Below are 14,300 nucleotides of genomic sequence, written 5' to 3'. Positions count from 1 at the left end.
CACCGTGCCACGTTATATTTTTATTTTAGTCAGACTGAAGTCTTACTCTGATTTCATCCAAAACTTCTTTCCCATTCCTGCAAGAAACCTGCTTGCAGAGGTTTGGGGTCAGCTTTAGGGAGCTGGGAGAGGCAGCAAGAGAGTGAATGGGAAAGAGAGCCCAGGGTGAGGTTTTGAGGAGAGGAAGAGATGCAGGGAGGCAGTGGCTGAGATGGTGGTGACCATGGAGCTGAGCCTTGGTTTGAAGAGCAAGGCAGGTGAAGATTGAGATGACACCCTGAGCTCCAGTAGAACCCCTGGGTTTGGGAGCTGAGGTGTTTCAGAGACAGAGGTACTGATAAATCTTGTATTTCTCAGGTGTGAGAGGCTGATGAACTCATTTTAATATGGAACAATTCAGGACCTCAATGCTGGAGCCTAGGCTCCACAGAGGTCTTTTTGATCCTTCCGGCTCTAGGCAAAAATGGAACCTAAATAGTGAACCCCAAACTCATCTCTCCAGTTGCTGAAGCTGTTCCAGCCCTTGAAAAAGCTTTCTTGGAAGCTGGAGGGTCTCACCACAGAGCAACACTTGCCACCAAGGCATATATGAATTAATAACCACCCAAATTTGGTGCTATAATACAAAAAAGGTTGGCTTGCTTAAACAGCCAAGCAATGCAAGGCCCCTTATAGAGTCGTTACTTTTTCATTCTGGAAATTAGAGTTCTCAACTCTTTTTGCATCCAGCAAATAAATTACTTCCTAAATAGACTGAGACAACCAACAAACCACCACCACCCATCTTGCCAATAATTATTTTTAACTCACTTGCTTGAACATTTAATATTGTCTATCCCTGGGTTATTATGGAGAATTAAAACAAAATAACAAGAAAAGTATTTTGTGCTGCATCTGGAAGCAGTTAATTAGCAAATGAACTGGAAATAACTAAGACCTTCTCACAGTGGGATCTGTGCTGGGGCCTTTTGCAATAAACAGCAATTCCTTCTGGGTGCTACAGACAGGGGAGCAGAATGCGAGCTGCCTTCACGTTGGTAGACAAAGAGGTTGACACTGAGAGAGCTGGTGAAGCTTTAAAAAGGATTAAGGGAAAAAAAAAACCCAACGAAGGGAATGAAAGGAAGAAGAGATCAAAGGTGTTGGATTGAAACATTAGCTCAGTGTGTATCTACATAGGGGAGCATCCGTGCTAAGGCCTCTGCAGGGGTCAGATGCTGTTCTGTGATCAGCTGGATGGGGTTAATGAATGTAGGGATTGAAATTGGCTGTGGGGATAATGGAAGTGTTTGTGTGTGCACACATGTGAGAGGGAGGTTCAGCACCCCTCGTTCCTCCTCGTTTGTTGGAGCTGCTCATCCTGGGGGAAGGCAGCTGGACGCCCCTCGACCTGCACTCCCAATCTGTGTGCTAGTTATGTCTAACTCAGCCTCCTAGCCAGTCCCACAAGCCCTCCTTGCTGACAGATCAGGTTTTTAATGTCTCTCTCTCCACACAGTTGGATGAATTTTGGCTCTTTGGAACGGCAGGAGCAAAGCCGAGCAGGCATCTCTGATTACACAGCCAGCCAAGCATGGGCCTGCCTGTGCCAGCTCCTGCTCCTCCTTCCTGCCAACCCAGCCCAGGCCTGGCCTCCAGCAATCTCCCAGGCCCATGCCAGAGCCTCTCTGGAGCTCAGAACCTGCCAGAGGCTTTGCAGAGAGCTCAGCCAGCACCTTTGCCATGGTGTAGCTCCTGATTCTCCAGCCCAGGTATTCCTAGAGCATTCCTGTCCATCTGCCAGAGCCTGGAGCTGATTTTAGCCCAGCAGACCTCACCTGGGCTCCCATCAAGCTCCTGTCACCACTCAGGTAATAGAGGCTCTGTGCAGACCCCAAGATTTGTGAACAGTGTCTCACTGCACTCCCATCTCCCTCCAGAGGGTCAGGGTGGGTGAGGAGGGTGTGGGCAGGGAATGGACATACAAATACTCTGGTTTTCTGATCTCACTTCAAGCCAGAATGCAGCAAAGGTGAACCTCCCTCAGTGACAGGGGGTTATTTTTATAGGGGTTGCCACAAAGAAAACCTGGCTTCTTAGTAATGTGATCCATGCAAAGCTGGATGATACAGGCAAGCATGCTTCTCTGTCATACAACAGGTTTTCCTTGCTCTGCACAGCAGAAAATATTAAATTCAGTCTAAAACTCAAGCCACAGAAGGGTTAAGACCAAAGAGAAGCTTAATTGAGTGGCCCTAATGCATATGGATTTATGAGTTGTCCAAATAAATGAGTGATCAGACAGAATTTAGGAGGTAACAAGTGACAAGATGAGAGGAAACGGCCTTAAAGTTGTGCCAGGGGAGATTTAGATTGGAAATTAGGAGAAATTTCTTCACTGAAAGGATGATCAGATGGTAGAACAAGCTGTCCAAGGGAGCTGTGGGATCACAATCCCTAGAAGTTTTCAAAAAGTGTGGATCTCAAACCAGGGGACATGGTTTAGTGATGGAATTGGCAGCAATGGGTTGATGATTGGAATTGATGATCTGAGAGGTCTGCAGCCTAAATGATTTTATGATCTAATATGATCTAACAGCAAACATTTCCCCTTTCATCCCAGATTTTTAGTGAGGACCTGTTTGACCCCTTGTAGGACACAGCATAATCAAGCCATCACATGCCCACCACTGGCACAGCATGTCTGGAATTCAGGACTGAACAGGGAGGCATGAGAGGAGCTGGCAGCAGGAAACGTTGTTGTTTTACCTCCAAATCCCTCAGGACTGGATGATCCTCAATGCCAGGGAAAAGCACTCTCATCGTGTAGGTTCGGTAGTCAAGGAAAGGGATCCCAGCTCCATCCAGGTCACTCGTCAGCTCATGGATATCTGTCTGCAGCTCTGCAAAGGCTGGCACAAAACCAGAACAACTCAGGGAGCAGTGAAAATCCAGATCAGCCTCACCAGAATGGAAAAAGCCCCTGACCCTCCTGCATGAGAATAAGGAGAGGCAACATGTGGAGAGGAAGAAGGTGGAGAGAGGAGGGTCACCTTTCTCACAACACAGCCTTTCCCCAGGGACATGTGCCAAGGCTTTCTGTGGATTTTGAATTCTCAAATCCAGTTAGAAGGGGGTGGAGAAGGTCTGGACTAAGGGAAAACAGGGAAAGTCAGCTTAGATCCTGGCTGGAGCCACACCCACAGGGTTCAGGTGGTATTTTGGCTCAAAGCTTTGTGACTGGGTGTCTCCCTTCTACCAACACTCACACAGAGTCATGCTGCCTGCCTCACCCTACCTTCTTTGCACTCCAGGGCCACCCTGGACTCCAGGTTGTCCATCTGCATCTGCAGGCGCTTGAGGGTGAGGTCGCTCTCCCTGGACTTGCGCTTGTAGGCGATCAGCACGGCCACGATGAAGATGATGAGCAGCCCGCCGGCCACCGCAATGCTGACGATGGCTGGCAAGCTGAGAGGGCTGTCTGGGGAGATGTAGACCATCCCTGGAGAGAACTCCATCCCTCCTACACGAGCCTAGAGGGAAAGCAGCAAAGAGATGCATTGAAACTGTCAAACAGGCAGGAAGGCAGAGGAACTCTGTCATCGTCCTGGCTGAGGGTGAGTGGTGACATCCCCTTGTCTCCCCAGACAAAAGGGGAAGTAGCTGGATATGGAACAGCCTCAAAACACTTGAAATGCCGGATAGAATCACCTCTGTTGGCAGTCACTGGGAGCCCAACCACAAAAGGACTTGTGGTGAGACAAGTCACCAGTCGCAATTTCTCTGTATCAGTTCGGATTTCATTCTGGATTTTTTGTTCCCCATCCTGATGTGTTGTATAATGTCACCTAGTCCCAAAATACACACGGAACACAGAGCTCAAGGGATGGTCTGATGGATCCTGACCCAGTGGGTACAGTGGGACTGCAGAAATCCATCACTATTTTCTTTTGACTCTCCCACCAGATAGAACTGTACTTGGAAGCCTCTGGGATAATGGCAAACCACCACAAACCCTACAAAGCCCAGCCCATTCTCTTTACAGCCCCTATCTTAGCCACACATTGTCAGGGTGACTGCAGATGTTCACCTGTAGGAGCTGAACACAGCTTTTTGTTCTCCATGTATTTCCAGAGGTTCCCAGAGCTGCTTCCAGCCTCTGGAAGAAGCTCCAGTGAAAGGGCTTTGGTTTTAATAACCAGAAAGAAATCCTGCAAGCACTCCTGCTGCAAGCCCAACAAAATGTTTTGCTGAAGCAAGTCCCTTAGAGCCTTTCTTTACAACCTGAACACCACTCCCAACAGGAATCCCACAGGATACCGCTGGCTTCAGGCTACTACAAGGCTGTTCAAAGCTATTTGTAAAATAGGCAAAGCTTGAGAGGTGGAAGAAAAGCTCTGCTGACCTGCCTGAAGTATAAAAAGGCTTCTAGGGCTGGTTTGGGAATGCTGTTTGTCGATCAGCAGAAAGCTGGGAAGATGCCATGCAAAGAGCTTGAAGGATGGTGAGCCGCATCACTTCATCCCAGCTGAGCTGTGGCACAGAGAGGCACAGCTGGCCCTGCACAAAGGGCAGACTCTTGCTGCCAGGCAGAAATGCACTCAAGACCCCAGGGCTGAGTGTTTCCTTCTCCCATTGCACCTGGAATCACTGCAGTGTGGAATTAAACTGTTTTCTTCCTCCATTGTGAGGAGCTCTCCCTCACATGTCCTCACGTTTCTCCCCCACACCCCAGCCTGGTGTTCAGCCTTGTCCTGCATCCCACTGGCTCTCAGATAATCTCCAGCCTGCCTGGACACTTGTTAATCCCAGGGCTTCCCACATCTCAGCTCAGGCACCTCCTCAGGTTTCCTCTCTAGGCTGCAGGAGGAAGAAACTGGCTCAGCTGCAGCCAGCAGAAGAGACTGTGGAGCAGAATCATGAATTAATGAATTTTCCCAGGTGATCTCCACCCCAACCCTTTTTGGGAAATGAATCTCAGTGACCTTATCATCTCCTAGAAGTTATTCCAGTCCCAACTGCAGGCTCTACCACCAGGTGTAGGCTGCTCCTCAGTGGGTCCTGGCCAAAGAGACACAACTTACAACCCTTATGTCATGGACAGGACCAAAGTGAATGTCTGAAAACAGCTAATTTCCATCCACAAGGCCCTCTCATGCTGTTTTGGGATGGGGTTTAGAGAGATGAAATATTCATGATGAAAACCAAAACAAATCCTAAACTCATCTGTTCAGGTAATAGTTCCAGGATGGCCAATTGCTGCCATGATAACACTGATGGCTTGTAGAGCATTTTCAGTGGCCAAAGAACTTCAGACACACAGCTGGGGATGCAGCAGTAATGAGTTTTCCCATCTATTTCAAGATACAAGAGCCAACTCACTTATAAATCCTGAGGTTTGTTGTTGGAATGTGGCCTGCTCAACTGAGCAGGAAAATTGCCAAAATCACGTCCTAATCCATGCACTGGAAGTTGTTCCCTTTTGCCCTAGACCACTGTCCCAAATCCTCCCAGCAAAATTTTCTCACAGCTCGCACACTTTCCTTCCTGTCAGTGGATCAATAAATAGATTAATCCTTTCTCATTTTCTCTTTCTCCAAGCCCTGCAGTCAGATAAGTCCATTCAAGGAATATCAGACTAGACTCAAACAACCCCAATCCCAAATCCCAGTGCAGATCCATCCTCAAAGCTGGAAGAACAGTCCATCTCCACGGGAAGGACTTCTCTCACCAAATATTCCACGTGCACATCCAAGTTAGACGCTGCAGCACGATTCCAGAGTCAACAAAGAGAAGAGCCACTTTCAGGATGTGATTTATGTGAGCTGCTTCTGACACCTTTGACTTTGGGATGAGACGTTTCATTCAGTGGAAGTTCCCATTTCTCTCCATTAATGATAAAGGGATCTAAGCTCCAAAAGCAGGTGTTCAAAGTTAGGCCCAGTGTGTTCCCCTTTAAAGGTGGTTTCATCACTGGGAAGGTCTCACAACCCACAGGTGAAGCTGCCATGATCTGAGGGAATCTGGCTCTTGAAGAAGGAAGTCTACAAGGCTGCAGTGTTATTATGAGCTTTTAAAAGAAACAGAAGAAAATAGCCCGACTTTATTTCTTAATCCACCAAGTGGATCTGGAGGAAGCTATTTTCACCTTCCAGGAGATTGACCATGAACCTACCAAACAACAATAATCTGGCCATTTTTAAAGATTATTAATCATGAATTTGCCGTAAATTACACTAAATGTTCTAAATGGGCTCTGTGTCAGAGCCTGGGTTTCTCCAACAAAGTCTTAGTGGCCACCTGTAGGAGTTTAGGAGTTCTGAAGGAGTGTCTTTCCTGGTGCAAATTTGTCCTGGCCAAATAAAATTATCCCTCTAAGGGTGAGGTGAATCATGCCCTGAACTTCAGCTGCTGCACTTGACAATCTCTCCATTCATTATACAGAACCTTTCATTATACAGAAACCCTTCAGATGTATTCCACATCTTCCCTGCAGACCTTCTCTGGTGTAGCCACTCGTGGATCTTCCTCACATCTCTTTTCCTTGGAAAAAACTTGCCTCTGAGTTCCAGTCAATCTTCTTTTTAGCCATCGCCCAGGCCTTTTATTTCTTTGCTATTTTTCTTCAAATACTTAGCTCTGTCATTGTGTAAAAGACAGCTGAACCAGATCGAAAGCATGTTGACATCAGCGTGTGTCATTGCCACTGCTCCTTCACTTAGAAATAATCTCTGTGTTGCATCGGTTGATTCACTCCCATGGCTCCCTCTCAGCCCCTGGCCACCTCACTTTGCAAGAAAGGGTTTATTCAACAATTTCCTCAAGGTCAGGCAGTAAATCTTCGGCAGAATCAGGAGGAGGGATGACTATCAGTTATCCTGGCCATCAAAGAGATGTTTATGTAAAACATGGTCCCAGCCTGAGCAGCAGAGATGCTGTGCCAGGCTGGAGGAGGCATTTTCCAGCCCTGGTTCCAGATGCAAAGTCCATCCTTGAGCACCTCCATCACCTTCCCAGTTTCCTAGCAGTATCCCTTGTTTGACCAGCATCCTCAAAAAGGGATTGTTCTTTAATCTTTGGCTTCACTTAAACAGTCCCAGGCTGCAGGAGCAGGGGAGTCTTCTCAATTAGCACAGCCTGGCCAGATATCCATCATCCTGGATCCCCAGGGGTTGATTATTGCTCACTGGGATTGAGTTTTGTCTCCCCAGGAGAGGCTTTGTCCGTCTCTGACTGACCATATGTTTAATCATATCCATGAAAATGACAGGGAACATTTATTGCCATGCTCAAAAGCTTTGGTTTTCACACAGAGAAAATCTCTCACTTCATTACTGCTCCTCTTGGAGAGTCTTAATGTGCTTTGCAATGAATCGAGGGTCACGGTGCATTTGCATGGCTGGAAAGGATTATTACCTCTATTTTCCAGATGACAAACTTTGGCACAGAGAAATTAAGTAGCCATTGCGAGGGATCCCAGCAGCAGCCACAAGCAAGACCCAAAATGACCATCATGAACTCTGCTTCCTAAAAGTTCCCAGAAAAATCTTTTTAGAGATCAAATTCTCTGAGTCTCATCCCACTGAAATAAATAAATTAATATGTGACAGCTACAGCTTTGGGAGGCGCAACAGGAAAACAGTTGTTCACAAGGAGTGAGAAACACTGATGTCAGTTGTCAGCTTTTGTTGTTCCCACCCACAGCTTGGTACAGCTCCAGGGTGTTTGCTGATATGATGTTTATCAAGCACCAGCATCAAGGAATTCAAATTATTGAGAGGAAAATAAAAAAAAGGAGTAAATAAATAAACGGTGAGAGGAGAAGCTCCCTCTGATGTAATCACCAGGTTCATTCTTCACAGGTTCCAGGAAGGATTTGAAGGAGCACATGAAGTTTTATAGAAGTCGTAACTCCAAAGCCCAGTCACACTATTGTCCACATCCTGCTTTTTTTTTTTTATTCCTCTCCTACATAAAGGCAAATTTTAGTCACCATCCTGTCAACAAAATGATGTGGACTGTGATGAATTTAACAATTTCATGTAGGAACATGTTACACATGATCTCACATGAGCATCCAGGGTTCATGGAACAGCCCACAGAAAACCAGAAGAGAGGCAAACTCTCCTACTGGAGTTTGATCATGAAAGGTATCTCATTGTCCACAAAGATCTCCAGGTCACTTTTCCACTGTTCTACTTCTCCAAGCTACCCTTGATGAGAATATTATTCCCAAAAGGGGCCCTGGCGTTTCTGGGAAGGCAAAGAGTGATGGAGCCCCCTTGGAGCACTCTGCCAGCTCTTCAGCTCTGCTGTGCCCTCCCAAGCCACCCAGGGAGCAGAGGCTGAGGGTCAGGCATCACTTACCATCACCTTGTGCCTCCCAGTGAGGTTTGGGGACTCGCAGAGGAGCTGCACGTCTGACACGGTCACTGCACAGGGCTTCTCACCCACCAGAACGGTGTAGTTCAGCTTGGCATTGCCTCCTGCCACCGGTGGGATCAGATTCCTGCCCTGCACAGAAAGGAACATCACACCCCAAAATAACCAAATAAACATTGGGAAGGAGTTTTCTTTCCCCCTCTGGGTCATTCCTGGGATACAAGAGTCGTTACTGCATTTGATAGGTGTGGATGGCTGATCCCTGACGCTGCTCCAGGCCAGGTTGGATGGATGAGGCTTGGAGCAACCTGGTCTAGTGGAAAGTGTTGCTGCCCATGGCAGGGGGTTGGAATGAGATGCTCTTTAAGGTCCCTTCCAACCTAAACATGATTCTATTATGACATTTGTAGCTCACCATTTGCTCACACAGAGAGGAAAAGCCAATTTAGGAACTCATGCGGAGAACAGCATGAGTGGTTACAGACTCAAAGCAGTCACAACAGCCTGTCCTGCTCCTCCCTCTCTGCAACTGAATGAGAAATGTTCCCCCTAAGTGCTGCACCAAAAAAGCCTTCACTAAACATAGACAAGTAAGTCAGACCCCTTTCCAAACATGAAAAAAAGCATCTGCAAGTAAAATAACTTCTTTGCATATTCACCATGTAAAAATAGTGATACAGAAATGCTGCATCATAAAACTCCTTCTCTGTATTGCTGTGAAGTGGCAAAGGACTGGTTTGGGTTTAAAGAAGGGTGAGAGGAAGCTCTTGAATTTACAAGAAGGGAAACAGAGTTGGGTCAGGCACATTGCAAGGGTAGAACATCTCTGGTGTTCTCTGGTGAGCAGCAGTGGGTATAAATTTAGGCTGCACTCAAGAGTTTATCATTTTTATTTGTGGGTGTGGGCAGTGCTTGGTGTTTGCTGATGGTGACTCTGGTATGGTTCCAAAAGGGGCAAGGAATGGAGGAATTTTCTGGGGTGCAATCAGGATGATTTATGGGGGTGCTGGCAGACACAGGGAGGCAAGAGGCAGAATTTGTCCTTCCTCATCCATTCCTTGGTCCCCATCTCACCTTCAGGATGATGGGACTTCCAGGCTTCAACTCCAGGATCCCTGAGGGATTGAAAACCTCAAAGATAGGGTTGGGGTAGTAGGTGAAGTTGGTTTTGTTGAGGATCAGCAGGGACTGCACATTGTCAAGGATGAAGCCAAACTCCTCCGGGCGCTCAGCGAGCTCAGACTGGTGATTGGGGTCCACAGCCAGTGCTGGGGCCTGGCAGGTCATCTCTGTGCTGTTCTGCACCTCACAGTTCTGGGGAAAGAAACCCAAAACAAGGAGTTTTTAGGGGAAATAGGAACCCTGTCAGGTCATCTCTGTGCTGTTCTGCACCTCACAGTTCTGGAGAAAGAAACCCAAAACAAGGAGTTTTTATGGGAAATAGGAACCCTGGCAGGTCATCTCTGTGCTGTTCTGCACCTCACAGTTCTGGGGAAAGAAACCCAAAACAAGGAGTTTTTATGGGAAATAGGAACCCTGGCAGGTCATCTCTGTGCTGTTCTTCACCTCACAGCTCTGGGGAAAAAAACCAAAACAAGGAGTTTTTAGGGGAAATAGGGACCCTGTCAGGTCATCTCTGTGCTGTTCTGCACCTCACAGTTCTGGAGAAAGAAACCCAAAACAAGGGGTTTTTATGGGAAATGTCCTCATCCTTCCTGGTGGGCAGATGGTTCTCAGGGAGAGGAAGGAGCAGATCTCCATGGTTATCCTGGGACAGGCTGGTGCTCCACTGCTTCCAAACATTCCCCACCACACAGTCAAGGCTGGGGAGGGATTAGGAAAGACTGGCTGAGGTGGCTGTGTGGAGCAGTTTGCACTTCAACAGGACCTCCTGTGCCTCTTGAGAGAACTCAGGCTCTGTTGCCAGCATCAGCATCTTTCCCCGACTTTGTTTCCTTCTGGAAACAGAAGTTTCTTCCCTTATTTTTGGCAGAGCACAGATTAGTGAAAACTTCGCTACCACCTTGCAATTAGGTCTCACACTCTGATTGTTTCTCCAAAAGTGTTTGTGCAGCGCATGCTCAGCTGTGCTCAGGATTCCAGTTTGGATATCAGGTTATCTGAAACGAATCCCAGCAAGTTGGAGAAGCAAAGACAAAGGTGAAGGTCTCAGAAGACCCTGAAGTTTGGTTACAGCCCTGCCAAAAACCTTCTTTTTTGTGTGTGTCCTTCAGGGATGAGAATATTTCTGGAAACAAATCATTTTGTGCTCTCTTTTTTGGGCTGCAATAGGAGATTTGAAGCTCCAGAGCTGCCAGCCAGCCCCTGTCCCCACCATGGCAGGTCCCCTCCCCAGCTCTGCAGCTGAACTCACATTGACGTGCTCCTTTCCACCGTGCTTTGCCCGGATCTGAGGGTTTTGGATGAGGTCCAGGTGAGTTCCCCACACGGCAATGGGAGTGTTGCCACTGGAGAAGAAGAAATGGAATTAAAGAATGAACCCAGCTAATAGATGTCAGAACTCATCACACCAGGAATGGGTGATCTGTGCTCCTGAGTGCTGGTTGCAAAGTGTCTGACTGCACCTTGTGGTCCTGTAGAGAGGGAAGGAAGAACAAAACAAATAATTTTTCATTCATTCATAAATGGAGAAATAACTATAAAGACAAATGCTTGCTAAAACTGCCATGTCAGGGAGCCTCTGGGTGGTTCTCATTGTCAGGATTCAGCAATCACAAGCTTTGGGGATGAGAAGAACAGTGGAGATTTAACACAGGGTCTTTAAAATGGTCCACAGGCTGTATCTCCTATGTCCCCTCAGTCAGTCACAGAATTATAAAATATCCTGAGCTGGAATTCACAAGGATCATCCAGTCCAAGTCCAACTGCAGAGACACCCCAACAGTCCCACCCTGTTCATCCCTGAGGGTGTTGTCCAAACACTCCTGGAGCTCTGGCAGCCTTGGGGCTGTGACCATTCCCTGGGGAGTTGTTCCAGTGCCCAACCCAAAAAGCCCTCACGGACACAATCTCACGGAAACAGCTCTTGAGGATTCTGGGCTGAGGTCTGTAGCCCCATATCTAACCTGAATGTGACAATGTCACTTCAGTGAACTCTTTGGTGCCACCAGGGAGCCCAGACCCACGGCAATTAGGGGAAATGGAGCCAAAGTCTTCAGCTTTGGTGTGCACCAGTCACTGGCCTGGTTTCCTTGTGGTGGCTCAGCTCGATCAGGACCCAGCACGAGCAGAGATTCCCAGTCTCTGTGTCCCCTTGCTCAAAGGCCAATTTCCTGAGAAAGCCAACTCCCACAAGCCACAGCCCACAGGCATCTGGTGGATTTTCTCACTTTTATAGGAGATGAAGCTGGAGCCCTCCCCACTCCCTGCAGTCACAGTCACCACAAGGAAGCAGCTCTCAGAAACACCCTTCTCTCCTTTCCCCTGCCCCTTCCAGCTGCAGCCAGCAGCTCTGGGACTTCAGGGAATGTAGGGGAAGGAGGAAGGAAACTGCCAAGGACCATTCCCAGGCCTCCCAGGGTTGGCTCTGAACACCACATTAAGGAGAAGGGCTCACCACAGGCAGCTCTGGCCATCCCAAATTAAAGCAGCTCTGATCTATCAGGGTGAGCTCTGCTGTTACAGCGTGAGGTGGAGCCAGAGTGATCCAGGAAAGGAGAAGAGTTACCCAAGAAAGTAAAACCTTCACCTGTCAGGGCTCACACAGCCAGGACAGGATGAGGAAATGTCATCAGCAGACAGCCCCATCTCTGAGGGGCTGCCAGAGTGAGCAGTGCTCTCAGCAGTTTCAGCACCTGCCTCTATAACTCCCTTTGGAAACTGTCCAGGATGCAGTTTATTTCCTGCTGGGAAGGGGAGGCCACGTGGAAATCAATGGGATTGTGAAAAGAAAGCTCAGAATCCCTTTCCTGCCTCCAGGTAAAGCTGCACATACAGGAAAGGGGAAGCACGTGCATTATAAATGAGAATACACCGGAGAATAAACACCTTGTGAGGAAGAAGGCAACAAACCTCCCCCATTTCTGACCTTTGTTTTCAGTGTTCCTCATTTATCTTCCATTATTAATCAGCTGGGGAGGCAGGAATGAATGCAAACATCCACAGAATAGCTGTCAGGTTTGGGTGAGCTCTGCCCCAGCCCCTCCAGTGGCATCCACGCTGATGAACCAAAGAGTTTGGGTTTATCCAGAGAGAATTGGCACAACCACATCTCTCAGCAGATACTCAGGAGATACTCCTGGGACACTTCTCTGGGAGGCTCCTCATGGTCTTTCACTCAAGGACTGGTCCATGGTTAGGGCAACATTTGACCTTGAGTTTTGCAGAGTATCTCAAGTTTTTTCTCTCTGAAATCAGCTATCAGCTATGATTGGAAATTGCTAATGGGAGATTTTACAGGACAAACCCACATTTTGCTGTTTCCACAAGATCTGGATGAGTTTTTTGAATGCACAAGGGATCCTGCTGAAGTCACACATCTGTTTACAAGAGACCTTCTCTGCCTTGCAGAGAAAAATACCCTCTCCTCAAAATCCAGTTTCCCTGCAAAGATTCCTGACACCATCCAGGGAGAGCTCATTCTTCAAAACCCAGAAGTGTATAAACCAAATTATTCTTTCTCCACTGCCCAGAGTCTTCTGAATTTTGTCTGTGAGCCTTAGTATAATAATAAAAACAATATTGTTATTGCTATTATTACATAATTCATTAATAATTAAATCATTATTTAATTACTAATTACTAATATAATTAATCTCTGCTGATTCAAACTGGAAGGGATTTTATATCTTTACTTGGCTCAAAGTTTTACCTCTTCCACAAAAATCCAATGTGTGAACACACCTACAGGTATGTGTGTCTATATAAACACAAATCCTTTTATTTAATCAAACCAAATCTGTGCACACAGTTTTAAACCCACGTGTCAAAAATCCTCTGTTTGGGTTGGAATCTGAGCTTGCAGGCTCAGACCACAGGTAATAAACACAGCCACAGCACCTGACCAGAGAGAGGGAAAGAAAAAAGGTAAAGCAGGTTTTTGTTTGCTGAAGGCTTAAAATCACCCCCAAACCATCTCTGGCTTGAAAACAAAGTAAATAAAACTGTTTCTTGCCTTGAAAATCACCAGCCATTGGCATTTGTGGCTGCATCTGGATGGTCAGCCAGGTGGGAGCAAAGCCTAGAGACCTGCTGCTGCCTAGCAAAATGACAGAGGTGCCAAAAGCTCTCAGAATTTAACTGGTTATTGCCCCAACAGACCCTGAGTATCATTTTCTGCCTGCAGACTCAGGTAATTGCTGGATGTAACTCAAATCAAACCCAGATCAAAAGTATTAATGCAGCCTCATAACATTTTTACTTGCCAGCCCAGCGTGACTCTTTTTAATTTTTTTTGTGTGTTTTTGGCTATGGAAGTAAATTAGCAGTAATCTTTTCTTTTTTGTCTTGAAAAACAGCCCTTGAAAAGGTTTTAAGCCAGGCTTGGTACATTCATTCACTGGTTTTGCAAAGCTGGTTTAGTGGCAATCATCTCTCGCTGGGAACAGCTCAGCCTCGCAGTTGCAGCACCAAAAACTGTCCCTGACACCCCAAACCCTGGGAAATCCTGGATATTCCATCTTCTCCAGGGCTGTGCACCTTTGGAGTGGCTCAAAAGTGCTTAAGGAGGAGGATGAAATCGGGTAGGTTTGGTTAAAATGGGGCGTCTGTTAATGCTCAAGTTGAGGCTCCCTGGTTTCAGATGAGGAAAGCAAAGGGAAGAGGTTGTATCCAAAAATGTTCCATCACTGGAAATGCTCAAATCAACCCCAGAAGTGTGCAAAAGCTGTGTGGATGTGTCACCTGGGGACACATTTTGGTGGTGAACATGTCAGTGCTGGGTTAAGAATTGGAGTCACCTATCTTAGAGGTCTTTTCCA

General features: G+C 47.0%; 1 protein-coding gene across 1 annotated transcript in view; it reads right to left on the bottom strand.

Annotated features, from left to right (window-relative positions):
* The window catches only part of LOC131591803 (plexin-A4-like), a 417,581-nt gene that overhangs the window by 41,090 nt on the left and 362,191 nt on the right, over window positions 1–14,300 (bottom strand). The window contains exons 17-21 of the mRNA XM_058862866.1: window positions 10,736–10,829; window positions 9,436–9,675; window positions 8,347–8,493; window positions 3,278–3,512; window positions 2,749–2,891 (exon numbers count right to left, since the gene is read on the bottom strand). Coding sequence (XP_058718849.1) covers window positions 2,749–2,891; window positions 3,278–3,512; window positions 8,347–8,493; window positions 9,436–9,675; window positions 10,736–10,829 — 859 coding nt within the window. The remainder of the gene's footprint in view (window positions 1–2,748; window positions 2,892–3,277; window positions 3,513–8,346; window positions 8,494–9,435; window positions 9,676–10,735; window positions 10,830–14,300) is intronic.

This window comes from Poecile atricapillus, chromosome W (genome assembly GCF_030490865.1).
Source record: "Poecile atricapillus isolate bPoeAtr1 chromosome W, bPoeAtr1.hap1, whole genome shotgun sequence".
Taxonomy (NCBI): Eukaryota; Metazoa; Chordata; class Aves; order Passeriformes; family Paridae; genus Poecile; species Poecile atricapillus.
The sequence above is the reverse complement of the archived record's forward strand: the minus strand, read 5'-3'. Positions and strand labels throughout refer to the sequence as shown.